The following is a 20,387-nucleotide window of genomic DNA, read 5'->3' as shown; positions in this document are numbered from 1 at the left end:
CCTTTTGTGCATTTATTACCATCTTATGCTGTCAACTTATCATATTAACGCACTTAAATCTCTTACTATAAGAGTTATAGAAGGCAGTGAAGATGTTCCCGTTGAACATTTACAGAATTTTATTCAGCATTCTATCAATATTTTTCCCAAGTGCTTGAATAAAGAATATTTATATCATTTTTTTAACCACAAGTTTGGCCAAATTATTTGTAAAAGCTGGGCAAATTATTTTGAAGAACTTTGGGCAAACTAATTTTTATTACTGGGAAATTCAACTTCAAAAAAGTGGGCGGATTTTTCAGACATTCGGTAAATTGAGACTGGAAGCACAATATTTCTCCTTTGGATTAAGTTTTAATTTAGGGTGGGAAAAAAACTTTAATGCATATTATTATATATTTTGTGATATATCATCTTCTTTCTTTTTCTCTATTAATAATATATTTACTTACAATGAATAAAAAAGTAAACGTGATTGGATCTGGTGTGATTGGCTTAACAAGTGCTTTACTCTTGCAAGAAAGAGGGTACGAAGTAACGATTATTGCATCTGAGTTTCCTGGAGAGCAGCATGCCGAGTATACATCTCCGTCTGCGGGTGCCCGATGGAAAACACTTGCCCCCAACTCGGATTTAAGGCTGCAAAGTAACTAGATAAACAAAGAAATTTCATGCAAAAAATAAAAAATAAAAATACTGACTCAATTATAAGGACATGATGCGGTTTCTTTTAAATTCTTTTGGGAACTTGCGAAATCAAATGCTGGTAATTCTGGTATTATGGTGGTGTCTGCGTTTGATTATTATGAAGAAGAAGCGACAAAAGATCAGTTGGATCCTTGGTGGAAGACCGTAGTACCTACCGTAAGAGATCAAGTTTATTTATTTATATATTTGTATATATGATTCAAATCTTTTTATTTATAGTTTCAAATGATTGACCGAGCCGAGTTACCCAAAGGTATTTCATTTGGCTACTATTATACCACTGGTAAGCAATTTACAAATATTTTGTGTTCCTACTGTATTCATTGTTATTCAAAACAGTGGTAATCAACCCGCTGGTGTATTTACCATGGCTCATGAACCAATTTCTAAACTTGGGTGGGTTATGCCAGCGACAGACAGTCCATGACCTTTCTGATGTAATAACGGGTGTAGATATAGTGGTAAACTGTACGGGTATTCGAGCCAAGGAATTAACTCATGATGCTAGTCTTATTCCCACGCGTGGCCACAATGTACTTGTTAAAGCGCCTCATATCCGAAAGACCATGTCGATGGTGAGAAAGAAAAATTATACATATGTCATTCCCAGAACCGATGGAACAGTGATTCTTGGTACCACTAAAGACGAGCATGGGTAAACTAACAAAAAGATGAATTAAAATTGAGCAAGAAGAGAGAGAAGAGTGTCTAAATTAAAGTTTTGTGTAGCAATGCAGCAGAGGTCAATGAAAAAACTACGCTTGATATTTTACAACGAGCAACACAATGTTGTCCAGAATTGAGTCCTGATGGGGTACAGAGCATGCAGGTATTGGAAAATATTGTTGGATATCGACCTACGAGAAAAGGAGGACCACGAATTCAAAATGAGTTTTATGGTAATAGAAAGAAATGTTTAAAAGAAAAGGCTTTGTATATTTAAATCAAAAAAATAGTATCAAAGGAAGGCAAGAAAACACTGATCACACACAACTATGGACATGGAGGTTCAGGCTATCAATCAAGCTGGGGAAGTTGTCAAGAAGCCGTACGTTTAGTTGAAGAAGGTCATGCTTATATTGAAAATGATCGATACAAGATCAAGCAACTCTTTTCTCGTCTTTAAATAAATAAAATGAATGGGAGGCTCTTTTTTTTATTTTTTTATTAAGAAATGTGTGTGGTATACGTGATGGGGGAAAAAAAAGGTGGGGGAAATGGGTGGGGGTAAAAAAAGGTATAAATCAAGTCCTATGAACAATACATTGTTTAACTGGATCTGTAGGCTCTGCCGAGTTCCATTGACTCAGAGTAGAGAAGGTGACAAAAATCATACTATGAAGGAAGTGTTAGTAGACATTACAGAAAAAAAGAAAAAAAAAAAAGAAACTTACCAGACAAGACCAAAAGTGATGAGGGCATAGTTGGCCAGACGTCTTGTGGGAGGTAATTCCAGCGCCTTGAGATGAAAGAGAGGAGGGAAAATAAAGCAAAGCGGGATACAAAATAGTGCACCCACTAAAGACACAAATTTATCCAATTTGTCCTTGGATCCAACGATGCCAATCCCTGCACAGAGAAAAACAACAAATACGCGGAACACATTTTTCTGCCACTTGACAATTGCATTGTTCTTTCCGGATTTGGTAGTAAACAAGCCATTTTCCATAATACGAATAGCCGGGAACAATTGCAACGGGATCGACAGACAGATCGCTAAAGAATAAAGCGTTTGAATCGAAGACACCATGGGATCCTTACTAGGTAGATTTAACAAGATGATGGTCTCCACATTCTCACCAAATGTCATATACGAAAGTGTACCCATTGTAATAAACAAACAGGTAATCACAGTAAGCGCTCTAGTTAACACACGTGGAAACTTTTTGGGGTCCTTCATTGACTCAGTAATAGGAATAACTACAGGATACTTCAGTTTTTCCCTTTTTTTCTCTCTCTCTCTCATTCTCTTTCTCTTACTTACCTAATCCAATACCCTCAAACGTAAACGCAGCAGTACCAATAAACAATGGGAAATGGTGTGGGTTCCACATTTCGACGTGCACCATACCGACCGTAGCCAATTCCTTAATATCGTAATAGAACAAATAGATCAATCCAATAACAATAAACACATCCGCAATCAGGGCAAATACAGACAAACGTTGGATTTTTCGAATCATGGCTAAAGGGATGAAGGCAAAACTTTGGGCCAGGATCAAGAGATGCATAGGAAGTGAGACGCGACACTTGGAGAAGGTCAAGACAAGCGATTGTAGATTTTCAGCGACAAAGATCATGTAGGCACAAACAAAGCCTATCTGTGACAAAGTGATGGCAACAAGAACAGCCACCCTCATGCGAGATCCATAGAGGACTCCACCCATATCTCCAAAACTGGCAGGGACGGCCAAACGAGTCTGGACCAACAGTAAGAAGGACCAGAGTGATATTAAGGCCCAGGCAGTAATAGCAAAAATTGAAAATATGATGCCACCATTATAGAAACTAGTGTACGTTAGTATGACTATTATTATTTTATATAGACTAATTGCACAACATACGCTTTGGGTAAGAACATGATGCCGGTAGTAACAAATGACTTTAATAAGAGGAACATGGCTTTTCCGGGAGTTGCCTTTCCTTGCAGAGTCTGACCAGGACGTGATCTAGACAATAAGGGCTGTGTTTCTCTTACTTGTAATTGTTTATATTGTAGTGGTACAAGCGGTCTCTTGGAAGAGCTTGTAGGTAAAGGTAATAAGGGTTGATCATTGGTGGTGCCATAGGATACATAGGAAGCATTATTGAGAGGAGGACCACGATAAGCCATGATGCTTCCCTCCGGTGCATCCTCTCCCTCGCTATTTTCTTCCTCCTCGCTTGTATTGAGCGAAGAATCGTCATCATCCGAAGAGGATTCGGCATCTGAAAGATTTTCGCCACCAAAGTGACCATAGAGGCATAAAAATTCGACAAAACTACTGGTAACGAAATTAGGGGGCTTTTTGCCTTGTTGAGCGGCTTTACTCAGTACGAAATGGCGTCTGAAACCTCCGGGTTGTTTGAGTGATTGAAGTGAAATATCTACAGTGGGTTCACGAATAGCAGGTAAAGAGATTGACTGAGTCCTTGTTCTACGTTGTTGTTTATTTTCCACTTGAGCAGTCCATTTGTATATTTCGTCCAATATGGATCCTCCCGGTAACAAGTGATGTGAGTTATAAGTAGGGGATTTCGTCTGTAATAGACTCTGTTTGCGTTGTTGTTGTTTCTGTTTGCGTTGTTGTTGGCGTTGTTTGCGAGAAGGACGTGGCGGAATGAGAGAAGAAGAAGAAGAGGCTGGATGATAAACAAGATGTCGCTTCACTACTTTAGCTACTTGTTCAACAGGTAAATCAATCGTCACTGAACGTTCCATGATTAACAAACAGCAAGTGTCAACTTATTTTATCAAATAAAAAGAAAAAGAGAAAAGACAGACTTTTTTTTTTTTTTTTTTTTTTTTTACTCCTCCCCAACAATAATAAAAAAATAATAGTTGACTCTATTTCTATACATATCCAGACTACATCCTATAGAGAAATTTATGCCTACTGAAAAAAATTATAAGCAGAGGCCTGCTTTCAACAGTGATTTGGCCTGACTATTAGATATAGTCAAATTAATTTTTCTACCTTTCAAAGACGTCATGGATGTCCATGAATGGGAAAGCCAACCATTGGGGAAGTGAGTTCCGGTCCGGGGTATGTGTTTCCAAATTGCCCTTTTAGGCTCTTTACTGTATCTGTTTCATTGAAGAAGGATGTATACATGTGTATCATTTAAGCTGATAGTGGGTACTCCACCTCTGTATCAAGCTCAAACTTCCTCTTGTTGTCAAGGTAATCTATCATGAAGAAGGTGGATTTCTATTAATATAGGATACACCCTTTTTACGAAAGCTCTTTAGTTCATAATGACTGAGCAATGATGGCAATTTTTGCAAATCGCATCATTGGTAATTGATACCCCGCTAAGCTTTTTTTTTTTTTTTTGTACTTTTCAACTTGGCCCTCTCTCTGTTTCTTTCGATTTTTTCTTCTCTCTTTACACACATACTATGGAAGAAGAAGAAGGTATGAAATAAGCATTTAAAAAAAGAGAGAGATAGACAGAAACAAATAGACAAGAATAAAGAAAAGAAGGGACATGGCGATCTAAACTGGTTTCGAACATGAATAGAAATATGCAGAGTGTGTCGTTCAGAAGGTACACCTGAACAACCTTTATTCCATCCATGTAAATGTGCTGGAAGTATAAGACATGTACATCAAGATTGGTAAGATATACTCTCAAGAAAATGTCTGGCGTTTCCATGTACAAAAGAGACTAATGCATCGTCTTTTAGTTTAATAGAATGGTTAACCCATAGTAAAAAAAAGTAACCACAAAAAAATAAAAATAAAAAAAGCTATCTTGTACGCTAAACCGCAAAACTATTTTAGATATTGCGAGCTATGTGAACATCCTTTTACCTTTACACCCGTGTATCGACAAGATATGCCAGAAGTACTTCCACCCAGATTAATTTTTCAACAATTCAAAAAGAAGGTCGCGTTTATCTTGATGACGATCTCCCGAGCGATACTAGTGATTTGTATCTGGCTGATCCTCTTACCTTATTTCACCGTCTGGATCTGGCGATTTTACTTTTATTTAGGCAATCATGTCTCTAAAAGACTGCTTCAATTACAAGACATGAAGAACAAGTGGAGCTATGCTTCCGCATCAAACATGACTTCCATTTTCTTCAATACAAGTATCGTGCATGACAATAACACGACAATCAACTGGATCGATGGATACAAGTCAGGTCTTACCTTGCAGTAAGAAGATTAATCTTTTTTTTTTTTTTTTTTCCTGATGATGACTGATGCATATATTTTGTGGTAATTGAGTAGATCATTTTTTTCAGATTGCGTTGAAGGCTTTATTATTACTTTTATTGTGGTGTTCATATTCCTTGGTGTATTTTTATTAAGAGAATGGATTGTACAGAATATACCATTGGATGTTCCTGCGATTGAAGAAGAAGAGGAAGAGCAACATCAACAACAATTACCTCAAGAACCTGTTTTTCATCCCATGCTCGAACAACAAGAAGAGCATGAACAGCAACAGCCTAGACAACCTAATCCCCGATTCGATAGTTTATTTGATGTACATTGGGACGATGATGAGAGACCTCCCTCTCCCATCGCTATGCAACAAGAGGAAACTTGGTATGAAGGTGAATCATCCGTGTTTACCGATAATGGTGATAAACCAACACGATCTGCATCTATGCCGCCCACATTTTCAAGCTCCTCTTCGTCGTCGTTTCATTTTGAGGGGGACGAAGACGCATTTCATACGTTTAATTTACGTGTAGGGGAACAATCCGATTACCGAAGATCGGCTAGTATGGAACCGTTTATTGACACATCCACTACACATTATCAAGCCACATCACCGCATCAACAGCAGCTCCAAGAGCCTGCTATCATTCACCGTGGTCATCCTCCTCATGCTCCTAGAATGAGACATGCCGAAGCTCCCGTACCTATTCGACCCATCCCGGAAGAAGAAGAAGATGAACCTGTGATTGCTCCAGTAGTATTGGAACAAGAAGTATTGGATGGACGTAATAATAATGATAATGATGGCGGAGAAGAAGAAGAAGAGAATGTAGAGGAATTCGAAGGTGTATTGGAAGCCATTGGTATGAATGGCAGTATATGGTCACTCATGCAAAACTCTGCATTAATGGGATTATTAATTGCGCTTAGTTTGGGTGCTGCTGTATGGATACCATATCTGATTGGCATTTCCTTTATTATTACGGAAACGTTGGATATTATACGAGTGCCATTAAAATTGACACGGTTGATTACGGACCCTTTGATTGACTTTTTGTTTATGGTATGTGCCGATTATATTTGGCCAGTATGTATGGAACAGTATGAACATTATGTTCAGCCCTTGGTGGCATCGACAACAGTGTTTGATAAAGTTGCGACTGCCTTTAAAACGGTGTTTGAATACACCAAGGATCATGGACTCTTATTTGCAGATTCATCTCATACAACTCTTTCCGATACAGTGAGTGCAGCAACAGAAGGAACAGCCGCTGATACAATGATGGATCATGGTATTCAGTACATGACCAAATTCATTAATGACACGGAACCTTATTTGGAGCAAGCGTTTACGCGGTATCAACAATTGGCAACGGGACAGACTGCCATGGACCGATTTGCGTGTATTGCCGTTGGATACATGGTGATTATCTCTTTGGGTGCGTGGTATCTATCACGGGCAACACGTACAATGTCTACGGCCACTTTTGGCCGTACAGCCCAAGAAGCACTTCGGCATCAAGGACTTATTTTCAAGGTTGGCATGTTTGTTACGATTGAACTGGTCTTGTTTCCGATTGTATGCGGGTTTTTATTGGACCTGTCTACAATGCCATTGTTTAAGCAAGCGAGTTTTGGAGGAAGATTAGGGTATTTATCCTCTCATCCGATTTCATCTGTATTCTTGCATTGGTTTTTGGGTACAGGCTTTATGTTTTTGTTTGCGGTGCTTGTAACCATCTGTAGAGATATTGTGCGTCCTGGTGTAATGTGGTTTATTCGAGATCCAAATGATCCACAATTTCATCCGATTCGAGAAATTGTTGAACGACCGATATTGTTCCAGTTTAAAAAGATTGGTGGTAGTGCCTTGATTTATTTGACCGTGATCTTAGTGGGTGTAGGCGGACTTGTGCATGTCATTCATTCTTTGATTCCTGATATCTTGCCTTTGAGATGGAGTTTATCGTAAGTCTCTTTTTTTTTCATCTATTTCATTTTATCTTTGCTATGTTTTGGTTTGACAGGTTTTTTTTTAATACTAAAAAAAAAGTGATTATACTGATAATAGTAATCCGTTATCTGTGGTCCCCATTGACTTGATTGTAATTCAGGTGGGTATCCCAGCCATTGTCAAATACTTTCAACCCAAGCAAACGATCAAGCGATTATTTATAAAGTGGATGACATGGACATCTCGACAATTACGATTAACCTCGTTTATTTTTGGGGGAAGAAAACCCGCCGAAGAAGGTACATTGGTCTATCATAGCTGGTGGGCATGGATAACACGTATGCAACCCAATCATTATCCGGACGAAGGAAGCTGTCAAGATATCATTGGGCCCCAAGTATCATATCTATGGGATGGACAATTATTACGCGTACCTCGTCATGATAGTGTACCTATTCTGGATCAACGTCGTATGCTTGTACCCGTCGACACCCATGATTTGCAGCCTGTAGATGAATTGGAGCGTATCATGGGACATCCAGCCTCCAGTGCACCAGGTGGGGATGAGGTAAACACGGTGATTGTTTATAGTCCACCCAATTTCAAGCGACGCTTGATTGTTTTTGTGGGATTTATGTGGCTTACCACTAGTATGGCATTCTGTGCTATGACAATTTTACCTGTCATGTTTGGAAGATATGTGTTTGAAGAGATGTTGGGAGTACATAACGAAGTGCATGACATTTATTCGTTTGTGCTGGGAGGCACCTTGTTGTTATTGGTAGGAGCATTTATAGCACAATGCTATAAATCAATGTGTGAGGTAATGCGACAACCAACGTGGAACGACTTTTTTGCGGTGCTTTTTCAACATGCAGAAAAATGGACTTGTTGGAGTTTAAGATGGACATGGTTTATCATGTCTTTTGGTGTGGTATTACCATTGGTGTTTGGAGCGTTGATTGAATTATATTTTGTGTTACCGTTAAGACAACTGGGACAGGATTCACCTACAGTGGAAGTGATGCCAATGTGGTCGCATGGGTTTGCTTGTATGGTAATTTTTCACGGCTTGATTCAAGTGGCACCTGATGCCACTGCAAGAAATTTGATCAATAATGTAAGTGCTTTAGTGTGTACATGAAAATGAAAATAAAAAAAAAATGCTGACTATTTTCTTAGGTGTTCCGAGGTGGTATTGGAGAAATGGATGTGGTTGCTAGTTTTAAAAAGTTGTTGGGACCTTTACTTTTTGCAAGTGGAGTAGCTATTTGTCTTCCTTTTGTGGTTGCGTATGTCAATATGAAGGTGGTTGGTAAGTTTTTTTTTATATCGATTTTTGTGTAAAGAAGAAAAAAGAAGTACTGATTTTTATTGATTGAATTTAAGCTCGTACAAATCCCGAATTAAGAGTCAAGTTGGTTCAGGTTGCCTATCCTACAGCATTGATTGGTATCGGAACTTATTACCTTAGTAAGATGGGTTCACAACTCAAAAGAAGATTAACTCAAACCATTCGAGAAGATAACTATTTGGTCGGTAGAACATTACATAACCTTGATCATTAAGTAAAAAAAAAAAAAAGAAGAGAGAAAAAGAAAGAGAGAGAGAGACATATTCCCCCCATCCCCTACACACTCATGTATATTCCATTTTTTTTGAAAAAAATAAAATAAAGTAAAATTGTTTACAGCAGTAATACATGATCCAAATGTTGGTTCTAGGCTTTTGGTCATTGATAGGTAGTACAAGTAGCATTCGTACCCAAGCATGTATTAAAAAAAGTCAAAAAAGGGAAGTAAAACATGTGCAGAGTACCTGTTTGACATGTTCACATTCATTAATTTGTACTCAGTCAAAACGGACGACAGCTCAACCCTCTTACTTCTCTCCTTCTTAAGTTGGATACAATGGCCAAAAAAAAAAAGTACAGAGCATAATCTATATTTGCCACAAGGGTTGGAAGGGGGAAAGATGGTGTCTGAACAATATAGTGTTCACAAAGACATCAAAAGCGGAGTGTCGGCTATCTTTGCACGTTGCTGATAGACCTTTTTCATGCCAAAAACGTATAAATAGGACGAGCTTTTATGTGAATTCCCATTTCTTTTTTTTTAAAAAAAAAACCTCATGCCTGCATATAAAATAAAAAAAGAGGCATTACTTTCTTTTCGTATAGCGGTAATTTACACCATCTTCTAAAACATGAATTGATAGAAGGTGGGGCCATTTTGCATTATTCACTGTGGAACCATCATGAACCCCGCAAAATTACAATGTTTATAAAAAGAAACAAAAACCTGGATAATATGGTTTACCTTTCTTTTTCCTGTTCACCCACAAAAAAAAAAAAAAAGACTCGAGAAAAATGAAATTCACCGTCATTGCATTTGCTACAGCATGTATGTTGAGTCTTTCCACCATAGTTACTGCCCAAGATGATTATGTGGTTGCCGATAGAAATAAGCCCCAAAATCCCGAACTTGTAGATTTTGGACTTTCAGGATTTGTGATTAAGAAGAGAGATACAAAGGGTCGACTTTACAAAAGAGGACAAAGCTCGGGTAAAGGTACTTTTTTCTCGCCCAACCGAGGTTCATGTGGATGGAAAAATAGCAAGAATGATTTGGTTGTAGCTGTCAATGAAAAGGATATGGGAAATAAGAAAAAGGGTGGTAGAAATGTCAATTGTGGTCGTTTGGTAGAAATCGTCAATGATGCTGGTAAAAAAGTGAGAGCCAAGGTGGTTGATACCGTAAGTTTTTTTTTTTTTTTTTTTTTTCGTGTAGGTTACTCAACAATTTTTTTTATTATTATGATAGTGTCCTGGATGTGGTAAGGGTGACTTGGGTAAGATACAAAAATAATCATATTATATTTAAAATAGTAACTCATTCTCCCCTTCTTTTTATAAACCACAGACTTGAGTCCTGCAGCCTTTATCAAGTTAGCTCCATTTTCAAAAGGTGTTGTTAAAATTCAGTGGAAGTATGTAAACTAGTCGTATTATATCCCTTTTGAAAAAAAAAAAGCAGAATTGTATAATAAAAAGAAATTTATTCTTTTTTTACCTTCAAAAACAAGTTATAATCATTCCTGATTTTTGTCAATAAGTAAAAAGAAAAGATGTTACTAATAATGATAGCGATATGTAGTTTATTTTACTAAAAGTAAATGCATTGTACTGTGTACAATTGTATGAGGCAATCAGGATTCAAAGGGTATGCACTGTCCGGTAGTTGAATTAGGATCACTATTGTAACAGAACGTTCGATCACAGCAATTACGATAGCCAACACCACACACAGTACCGAAACAACTGGCACCAATTACGGTGGATATAAATAATAGCAGAACACAAGTGCTTAAAATAGCTTTCATTTGACCCAAAAAAGCGAAATTAGATAAAGGAAATAACCAAAAAAGTAGGCGATTATATATAAAAATTACACGATAAAAAGGAGAGAGAGAGAGAGAATCCGTTAGATTGACTTTCATTGTTCAATGGATCAGCATTGTGCACACAAAAATAAGCAAAGGCGTTTCTATCTATGCTTGTGCAACCTACTAGTTACGTTTGATAAAGTGTATACAAGTTTATTAGGATTTTAAACATTTTCCAACTTTAGGATTCTTTGATGATTTAAAACTGCATTTATAGCCATCACAACATTCTGGATATTCTTCTCCACATAAGATTTTGGAGCATAAAGCAAATATGGCAGAGGGAAATAGTATCAAGGAAGCAACCAGAGCAATTTTCATATAGTATTCTTTTGTTTAGTAAAAAAAAAAAAGGGAAGGAAACAAAGAAAAACAAAACAAAAAGAGAACATTACTTGTTATCTGTTCAATTCAGGGATAAGGGCATACGTTGGCGTCTTTTATTACCCCTAATAAGATATGTAATTTAGGAGCGTGAGGACTAAAATTGTACGCTATTTTTGCTCCTCGCGTCAAAAATAATGAACAGAGAATGATATTCACGCAGGGCAAAACATTTTAGTTATCTGGATACACTTTTTACCGTCTGCCAGACAACTGCCACCCTGTCGGTGGCTCTAACAGCAAAAGAAAAAAAAAATAAAAAGTCAAGGTTTTATTACGGCTCAAGTATAAGCGAGTGTTAACGGCTCTCCGATAATCAAAATATCTTTATATGACGACTTATTGTAGCTGACATCACTTCCCATCATTCTTACAGACAATTGAACAGAGTTATTATAGTTGAGATGCTTACACTCTATTATTAATTTTTGGGCTGAACTTTCTTGGCCTTTGGGACGCATTCGGTACTTTGAAGTTTGAGATTTTTCGTCCAGAAGGGTATACTTTACTAACAGAGCGTCACTCGAATGCTTCACTTTAATGATTTCTATAAAGATCGTCCTGGGTTAAAACTATTGTAGAAAAAGATAAAATAAATTACCTGTCCATGGTCTATCTACAGAGTCAACCATCATTTTTATCATTGATCCTGTTGTGGGAATCGGTTTTCCCTTTTGAATAAATACCAAGTATTTACCGTCGTTCTGTATGGTATTCTTAACATCGTCGCTACTGTTTATACGGAAAAACGGGTAATATTTTCCTGTATAAATTGATGGAAACCTAACTGCGAATGTTTGATTTGATACCTGGCATAATATTCCAGTGATAAACCTTTCGTACATGTATGGCTTTATTTGTGTAACAGCTTCCAGTAGCTTTAAAATGGATTCTCTTAGTATGAATGGAAGTACATTTCTTTCTTTTAAATGGACACTTTCACCGATCACTTGCTGAGTTATCATAGAGTATGCGTCGTAAATCAGTGAGCCATGAGACAGATGAAACGGATCTCCAAGCATGAAAAGATAATCTACTTCATAATTTCCAAATAGCTCTTTGTTTGTTAATGAAGCCACCGTGATAGTTGACGTACAATTGATAACTGACTTCATTCCTACTTCAATAATATCACGAAGAAAAATATTGATGCTACATGTGCATTTGTCGTTGATGCTTAACTCTTTTTTAGAATCCATGTCTAAACTTGTTTTGTTCTCTGATAACTACCAAAATAATGATCAGTAAAAGTAGTCAAGAATATTAATTCCAACTTACGAGTTTAACTACAAGCAGCTTTAGTTTTTGACGAACAGTGCTGTATGTTTCAAATGATCCCAAACCATTTTCTTCGTGTTTATCATGCAAGTGTGTTGCGCAGTAATTGATTTGGTCGCCGTAATTTATGCTTTTCCAAATTTCTTTGCATAGGCTATCATATACATCATCGATGGATATTATTTTTTCATGGATAACAATAGTTGAAGCATCCTTTTTGGATGTAGCCAGTTTGACGACTTGGTGCAAAGTGAGTTGAATATGCTTTGAAAATACGTGTGCTACCACAAAGTATGATTTCATCTTAAACTCCAAGTCTCCTAGCTTTTGTTGAATAGCTGGTAGAATCTCTTCACCACGAATACAGAATTCAGATTTCCGAAGATTGTCATCCTTACGGATAATACCACTTGCAATGAACAATTTCTTCAGGTTTTTCTTTGACCCGAATACAGTATCTAACAGATTCTTGTCAACAGAGACACCATACCACATATTTTTTTTCTGCCAATCATTTCTAAAGAGACATTGTAGTTTTTCCTCTAATAACTTGTTGAAATTGTGCAGATATGTTATCAGAAAACAGAGCATATAAGCAGGATTATGGGTAGTCATAAAATTGTTATCGGTACTACAAGATTTATCATTTGAAGCAAAAAGTTCATTCGTTTCGACGTTCTTTGTTGCCTTTTCCAACAAATTTGATTTGGGGGGCTCAAGTAAATTTCTAATTTCTTTTGATTGACTTTTACTTGGTTTTGTGGTAAAGTGATCGACAAAACCACTCCTTATTTTGGAGCCTTTCAAATCAGGAGTAGGTACTTTTAACTTTAGTAGATTATTCATCCTATTAAGTCCATTAGGATTTGAGTAAGGGTTTGGGCTGTCACTAAAAAGTTTTTCCAGCTGCAGCTTTAATCTATACATAACGGGAGTAATAAGTAATAAAATTAAAAAAAAAAAAAAACTCAATTAGTTATTGTCGACTACCTATTATTTATGTGAAGGGCTGGTCTCTGACCCGTATCTGACTGTGTAATAAAGTTGTTCAACGATGCTATATTGCTACTTGAACAAACACAATATTATTAAATTTAATTTGTTTCGGGCGAAATATATTGTAATCTGATATAAATTACCATTTTATACTTTCTGACTGTTTAACTTGGCTATTGGCATCTATATATCTGACCGTAACATTGATCTGTGAAGTTAAAATGTCTATTCCGTCACAAAATTAGGTTAGTATACGACCTATATCAAAATCCAACCTATCTACCTATATTCAGAAAATAGATGGGCCCTGAAGGGCTTTCGCGCCTTTCTGTATCTCTATCCGTCGGCGGTAATATAATTGGTTCTCTGGACATGTTGAATTCTTGCATATGTTTTTTTAAAAGGTCTGTCATTCCAGCTTGCATTTGTTCTATACCCAAATTGAAACTTGATTCGTCCCCATACCCAATTAATTTGTAAGAACCGCTTTGTTCTTCTTCGCCATACGTTGCTGACCACCTTTCGATTAATTTGAGGAACATTCTCATATCCTTATTTTGTACCATTCGGTTTGAGTAAAATATAATCATCGATCTGGATCTTGTTTTGCTTGTTGCCTGAAGCAAAAAATTCATGTTTTCTATAAATAGCCCCTGGGAAGATTCGAAGATGTTTTCGAATATATCTTGACTCGTTATGGATTCAATCGTGTCAATTTCAGCTCTCTCCAGTCCGTGTTGTTTACCATAAAAAACCCCAAAATTATAAAAAGGTTGATGTAATAAGAGAGCATTTAATGATAATTCGTCTGAGTCCTACGAACCAACAAAGGGTTTACAAACGTGGCATGCGTACGTGAATACCAAACTTACTGCAAGTTGTTGTAAATATTCTCCACTTTTGTCTAGCTCTTCAAACATCATGTCTACTACTTCTGGAGCCGAAAATGTACTGCAACGCTTTTCCAAACATGCTATTAGAGACGATCGTACTTCTTCCAATCCAAAGGGTATAGTAAAACGAGTTTGATTCAATAGTTGTGGAACGTAGTTATTGTCTGTCATCTTTAAAGCAGGAGGATATTGAGCCGAGACTAACTCAAGGTTTACATGTATTTCTGTTTGAAGATCCAACGAGCATATCACGTACTGTTTACCAGGTCGTATTTCTATATTCTGAAGAGAGTATCTGTCCGATTGCATGTTTCGAAAAGTTGGTTCCAACTCTGTGAAAAAAATTAGTCTCCCCTGACTATCACCTTCTTGAATAAGGTTGGCTTCTATGAAGAGTGGTCGGATCAATTCCTCTCTTATTTCTGGACACCAATTAGTAGGTAACGTAAATGCATAATAAAAGTCCATATTCGAACTATTTAAGCGTTCTTTCCAGGAATATACGTGTCGTTGTAGTATATCTATTGCTTCTTGGAGGACAATTTTTTCATGCGCATTATACTGCTGTGGCCTTAAATATATATCATGGAGCTCATTAAATATGTTGCATACATAAACGAGGTTTTCTTGATGTCCTTCGAATTCCCGCATCGCTTCATCATGGGAGAGACCTCGGGCAATAACAGTTCCATTGGTATTGTCGTATAAAAAGGAAGGAGTCCCTATTTTTTTGTTACTTAAAGGTTTAAAAATCCCTGTCAGGAAAAAAAGTTCAAGTCAATGTCACATTGTCAACTAACCTCAGGTCAACCCAAGATTGAAAATGGTCATCGATGGTAAAGTATTTGGACATTATGTCGCTGTAGTCAAAATCTGTATGAAATTAGTATACATGTCTTAAAGAATAATGGTCAACTTACTAAAACTAATACATGATTTATGTTTCGAATAGTCATAATATTCTTCCATTTGTGTTTAAAGAAAGTGATCAAATACATATAAGGGACCAACTGAGTTTCATCAATTTGTAATGTTGGCTTTGAAATTGGTAGTCTGTTATTGTAAAGTGTTGAATTGATGAAATCGACTATGCTTTTATAAATGACGTATTGGATGTTAGGTACAATTGGATTTGTAGCTTAGATAAGCAAAATACATATGGTTGCGTGTGGTGTTAATTATGTTAAGATTGCGCTGTTTACTCAATAGAGCCCTGTCAGTTTATTTTTACATTTCAATGCATCAGTTTTGATGAAATTAACCAAAAATACGAAATCGCGCCCAAGAAATCAACATACTATAAAGAAAATATCCATATAATTTCTAATACAATTTAGGATCTCTTCACTTCTCGCAGAAAATAGTCCATTTAAACGGTTAACTAGATTAACAGATAATGTGACGTGACCCAATGTTCAAAAGGCAAGTGAAAAATCAGCCAATTAGTTTGTGGGATAAAACGTAAACTTCCATGTAGCTATAATGTTTAAATTATGACAGCACCGACTATGTGGCCTAAGCAATGTGCTGGGGAACACGAATACATTTCGCTGATATCTTATTCGTCCCAAAGTTAGTGCATTTATCATAAAGCTCAATGGGACTTAAGTTTTACTCTTTGGGACCGAAACAAAAATACAATGGCTTACCACAATTGTTTGTAGTATCGATGTGAAGTATTTAAACTGGTCATAAATATACAAAGCGATTACTTGGCAAACGTTTGCTTTAATGATATTATTATTGTTTAAATATAGGCGAGTGTCAACGGCTCTCCGAGAGCTATATATTCCTTATATGACGTCTGATTGTAGTTGACATCACGGCCCATCATTCTGATTGATAATTCGAGTGAATAATTGTAATTGATGTGTCTACATTCTATTATCAATTTTTGAGCTGACCGTTTTTGACCTTTGGGACGCATTCGATACTTTGGACCTTTGGAGTCTTTATCTAAAAGAGAATACTTTCCCGAAACACTGTTCAAATGTTTTACTTTTATAATTTCTAAAAATGGCATCGATCAGAACAACCGAATAAAGAAATTGAAAGAGAAAAAAAAACATTACCAGCCCATGGTCGATCTACAGAGTCTACAACCATTTTGATCATGAATCTTGCCGTTGGGATTGGTTTCCCCTTTTGAATAAAAATCAAATATCCGCCATCTTTTTTAACATTGTTTTTGGTATCGTCACTGTGGTTTATACGACAGAAAGAAAAATACTCCCCTGTATAAATGGATGGAAACCGCACGGCATATGTTTCGCTCGATACTTGAGACAAGGTTCCATTGATAAACTTGTCATAAATGCAGGGAATGATGCGGGTAACTTGTTCCAATAATTTTGAGGTTGATTCCCTTATTACGAATGACCGTATGTCCCTTAATTTAAAATGGAGATTATCATCGATTGCTTGTTGCATGATTATGGTGTATGCCGTGTGAAATGATGAGCCGTTACATAGATTAAATGGATCTCCTAGAATAAAAAGATAATCTGTCTCGTAGTTTCCAAATAACTCTTTGTTGGTCAATGAAGAAGCTGCGATGCTTGCGATATTTAAAATGATTGGTTTCATTCCCAGTTCAATTATGTTTCGAAGAGATATACTGACAGTACAAACACATTCGTCGTTGATCCTAAGCTTTATTTCAGAGTTCATATCAAAATGTGTTCTATTTCTCTCCAGCTAATAGCAATATGATGAGTAAGATAACACGGTGGTTTATTTTTAACTTACAAGTTCAGCTATGCTTATATTCAAGTTTTGAAGAATACTTTTATAGGTTTTCAAAGATCCAAAGCTGTTTTTTAAATAGTCATTGTCCCTGTGTGGCGTGCAACAAGTAATCTGGCGTTTGAATTGCATACTCTTCCAAATTTCTTTACATAGTGTGTCACATGCGTCATCGATACATATTATCTTATCCTGTATAATGATAGTAGAAACACTTCTCCCGGATGTTGCCAGTTTGACAACCTGGTGCAAAGTGAGTTGAACATGCTTTGAAAATACTTGTACAACTACGAAGTATGATTTTATCTTAAATTCTAAGTCTACGAAATTTTGCTGAATTGCAGGCAGAATCTCTTCACCATGAGTACAGAACTTTGCTTTTCGAAACTTGTCGTCCTTACGGAGTATACCACTTGCAAAAAATAATTTCTCCAGGTTTTTCTTTGACCCGAATACAGTATCTAACAGATTCTTGTCAACAGAGACACCATACCACATATTTTTTTTCTGCCAATCATTTCCAAAAAGACATTGTAGTTTTCCCTCTAATAAGTTGTTGAGATTGTGCAGATATGTTAACAAAAAAAAGAACATATAGCCAGGATTACAGGTATTTGCTAAACTGTCAGTACTATCACGTGTATCACTCAACGTAAAAAAGCCATCCATTTTTACATTTTTAGTTAATCGTTCAAGTAGCTTCGGTTTTGGGTAAACAAACAAATTTCTAATATCCTTTGAACAATTTTGACTTGTTTTTATCCTACAACGATTGACAAACGCACTTTTCATTTTAACTTTTCTTAAACACTGAGTGAAAAGTTTTAAACCAAGACTTTTTAGTGGGCTCTTCGTCCTAGTTTGTCGGATGGGCTTCGAGTACATATTAAGATAGCTGCCAAAGACTTTCCTTAGGTGCAGCTTCAGTCTACATTACAATGAAAGTTAATGGATAAAAATGCACTTTTAAATTATACTTACCTGTTATTCGTATAAAGTACTGGTCGTTGATACAATTCAGATTTTATGATGAAGCTATCCAATGGCTGTATATTACTAACAATGAATATTGAGTTTACACTTTCTTTCTGATATTTATAAATTTATGATCGTATGTTTGGAATTTACCATTTAATATTTTCTGTCTGTTTAAATTTAGCATTTTCATCTAGGTATGTGACATTAACATTGATATTTGTAGGCAGTATGGCTGCTCAATTATGAAGATAGGTTAGTAAGCAACAAATTGTAAAATCCAGGCCTATTTTTTACCTATGGTAATAAAATAAATCGGCTTCAAGGAGCTTTGAAATTGCTCTGTTTTCGCATCCATAAGTGGCAATATAATTGGATCCCGGGACATGTTAAAGTCTTGCATTTGTGTTTTCAAAAGACTAGCCATTCCAGCTTGTGTATGGTCTATGTCTAGATTGAAGCTTAATTTTTCACCGTTTCTGATTAATTTGAAAAAACTCTTCTTCTCTTCTTCACCGTAAGTTTTTGACCAATTTTCTATCCGTTTTAACAGATCGATTGTGATAAAATTGTGTGCTATTTGATCCGAATGAAATATTATCATAGACCTGGTCTTTACATTGCTTGTACACTGGAGTAAAACATGCATATGATCGATAAATGTTTTTCTGGCAGAATTAAAAAAGTTTTCCAAAACTTCCTCTCTAGTTATTGCTTGTATTGCATCGATTTCAGATTTCTTTAATTCGGATTGTTCTGTATTAAAAGCTCCATTATTACGAAATGGATAAAGCGGTAAGGGATCATGTAAAGGCAAACTATTTGAGGCCTACAAAAAAAAATTACTTTTTCTGGAATTCATTATGTAATATAAATTTGATCTACCACAAATTGTTGCAAATAATTTTGTCCAAACATTTTGTCAATAATCTCTAAAGCTTGTATAGTTTTACAATATTTTTTTAGACATGACGTTAGTAGCAATCTAATTTCGTTGGGGCCAAAGGGTATCGTAAAACGAGTGTGATTCAATAACTGTGGAACATAGTTACTATCTATTGCTTTTAAAGCAGGAGGATATTGGGCTGAGACTAACTCTAGATCTACAAATATTTCGGTTTGCAAATCCAATGAACATATGATATATTGCTTTCCAGACTGTGCTTCTATATTTTTATCGGAAAAAGACCCCAACTGCATATACCGGAAAGTAGATTGTAACTCTGTGAAAAAAATTAATCTGCCTTGACCATCACTCTCATGAATGAGGTTTGCTTTTATAAAAAGAGGTCTAATTAATCCCTCCCTTATTTCAGGGTCCCATTGTGTGGGTAGAGTAAATGCGTAGTAAAAGTCTATATTTGAGCTGTCCAATAGTTCTTTCCAATATTCAACCCGTTGATGTAAAACAGCTATCGCCTCTTCTAAACAAATCTTGTCATATGCCTTGGAAGAATTTTGCTGTAGTCTCGAATAAATGTTATTGAGCTCGCTAAAAATGTTGCGCAAATAAAAGAAATTTTTCCCATGGGTTTTGGATTTTGACCTGGCGTATTCAGCCGAAATGCCTCTGGCTATGACAGTCTCGTTGGTTGTATCATACAAAATTGATGGAAGTTCTGTTTTTATTCCACTTTTTTTGTAAAGAAAAACATTTGGGTCAAAAGAAACTTCGCAGAAATTTTTTAAGGCTAACTGCTCACCTTAAGTCCACCCAAGATTGAACATGGTCATCAATGGTGATGTACTTTGACATGATGTCGCTAAAGTCGAAAGCTTTATTTCAAGTAAACATCATTGAATTTCTATTTTTTTTTTTTTTTTTTTTTTTTTTTTTAGAAAAAGGGAAACCGCTTACTGAAGCTGATACAAGATTTATGTTGCGAGTAATCATAATAATCTTCCATTTTTTTGCTATATGGGAGTAAAAGCGACCAAAACAGTAAGCATACATATGGGTGAATCAGGTGTGTAACTCTTAGAATCACATATGCACAAGGATAATCCAAAAAATGAAACTCAGTTTATGTTCATGTCTCTTTTTCTGCTGCCCTCAATAGTCTATAAAACGCCGGGACGTTTGGATTTGAACAATCTATTATAGTAAAAGTTGCCACGGATTAAATTTAC

General features: G+C 36.2%; 8 protein-coding genes across 8 annotated transcripts; 4 read left to right on the top strand and 4 right to left on the bottom strand.

Moving 5' to 3' along the window:
* The first annotated feature begins 443 nt into the window (after positions 1 to 443).
* EV154DRAFT_493866 (uncharacterized protein) lies at positions 444 to 1,856 on the top strand. The gene is made up of 6 exons (XM_051599842.1): positions 444 to 646; positions 713 to 864; positions 928 to 991; positions 1,048 to 1,363; positions 1,438 to 1,607; positions 1,665 to 1,856. The coding sequence occupies exons 1-6, from the start codon at positions 454 to 456 to the stop codon at positions 1,832 to 1,834; spliced, it is 1,065 nt and encodes a 354-aa protein (XP_051462232.1). The 5' UTR covers positions 444 to 453; the 3' UTR covers positions 1,835 to 1,856.
* Positions 1,850 to 4,185, bottom strand: EV154DRAFT_493865 (transmembrane amino acid transporter protein-domain-containing protein). Its single transcript, XM_051599841.1, has 4 exons — positions 3,273 to 4,185; positions 2,693 to 3,216; positions 2,103 to 2,628; positions 1,850 to 2,043 (listed from the first exon to the last, which is right to left on the bottom strand). The coding sequence occupies exons 1-4, from the start codon at positions 4,127 to 4,129 to the stop codon at positions 1,953 to 1,955; spliced, it is 1,998 nt and encodes a 665-aa protein (XP_051462231.1). The 5' UTR covers positions 4,130 to 4,185; the 3' UTR covers positions 1,850 to 1,952.
* Positions 4,186 to 5,078: 893 nt separating this feature from the next.
* On the top strand, positions 5,079 to 5,708 carry EV154DRAFT_296353 (uncharacterized protein). The gene is made up of 2 exons (XM_051594828.1): positions 5,079 to 5,131; positions 5,196 to 5,708. Exon 2 carries the CDS (start codon positions 5,251 to 5,253, stop codon positions 5,578 to 5,580), a length of 330 nt encoding a protein of 109 aa, XP_051462230.1. The 5' UTR covers positions 5,079 to 5,131; positions 5,196 to 5,250; the 3' UTR covers positions 5,581 to 5,708.
* Positions 5,709 to 9,245, top strand: EV154DRAFT_296354 (uncharacterized protein). The gene is made up of 4 exons (XM_051594829.1): positions 5,709 to 7,556; positions 7,660 to 8,662; positions 8,725 to 8,857; positions 8,932 to 9,245. The coding sequence occupies exons 1-4, from the start codon at positions 5,836 to 5,838 to the stop codon at positions 9,108 to 9,110; spliced, it is 3,036 nt and encodes a 1,011-aa protein (XP_051462229.1). The 5' UTR covers positions 5,709 to 5,835; the 3' UTR covers positions 9,111 to 9,245.
* Positions 9,246 to 9,946: 701 nt separating this feature from the next.
* Positions 9,947 to 10,543, top strand: EV154DRAFT_412699 (RlpA-like double-psi beta-barrel-protein domain-containing protein-containing protein; the record flags this gene model as incomplete). Its single annotated transcript, XM_051595524.1, has 3 exons — positions 9,947 to 10,297; positions 10,365 to 10,392; positions 10,464 to 10,543. 3 exons carry the CDS (start codon positions 9,947 to 9,949, stop codon positions 10,541 to 10,543), a joined length of 459 nt encoding a protein of 152 aa, XP_051462228.1.
* Positions 10,544 to 11,621: 1,078 nt separating this feature from the next.
* EV154DRAFT_493856 (uncharacterized protein) lies at positions 11,622 to 13,810 on the bottom strand. Its single transcript, XM_051599840.1, has 4 exons — positions 13,639 to 13,810; positions 12,649 to 13,567; positions 11,972 to 12,596; positions 11,622 to 11,917 (listed from the first exon to the last, which is right to left on the bottom strand). Exons 2-4 carry the CDS (start codon positions 13,492 to 13,494, stop codon positions 11,652 to 11,654), a joined length of 1,737 nt encoding a protein of 578 aa, XP_051462227.1. The 5' UTR covers positions 13,495 to 13,567; positions 13,639 to 13,810; the 3' UTR covers positions 11,622 to 11,651.
* Positions 13,811 to 14,369: 559 nt separating this feature from the next.
* On the bottom strand, positions 14,370 to 15,414 carry EV154DRAFT_296322 (uncharacterized protein). The gene has a single exon (XM_051594827.1). It carries the CDS (start codon positions 15,186 to 15,188, stop codon positions 14,460 to 14,462), a length of 729 nt encoding a protein of 242 aa, XP_051462226.1. The 5' UTR covers positions 15,189 to 15,414; the 3' UTR covers positions 14,370 to 14,459.
* Positions 15,415 to 16,087: 673 nt separating this feature from the next.
* On the bottom strand, positions 16,088 to 20,224 carry EV154DRAFT_493846 (uncharacterized protein). The gene is made up of 9 exons (XM_051599839.1): positions 20,116 to 20,224; positions 19,961 to 20,033; positions 19,143 to 19,890; positions 18,555 to 19,086; positions 18,411 to 18,492; positions 18,264 to 18,338; positions 17,286 to 18,210; positions 16,610 to 17,234; positions 16,088 to 16,547 (listed from the first exon to the last, which is right to left on the bottom strand). Exons 1-9 carry the CDS (start codon positions 20,162 to 20,164, stop codon positions 16,285 to 16,287), a joined length of 3,372 nt encoding a protein of 1,123 aa, XP_051462225.1. The 5' UTR covers positions 20,165 to 20,224; the 3' UTR covers positions 16,088 to 16,284.
* Positions 20,225 to 20,387: the final 163 nt, after the last annotated feature.

Source organism: Mucor mucedo (genome assembly GCF_025094135.1).
Source record: "Mucor mucedo strain NRRL 3635 chromosome Unknown EV154scaffold_8, whole genome shotgun sequence".
NCBI lineage: Eukaryota > Fungi > Mucoromycota > Mucoromycetes > Mucorales > Mucoraceae > Mucor > Mucor mucedo.
Note: the sequence above shows the minus strand (reverse complement) of the source record. Positions and strands in the feature narration are given on the sequence as shown.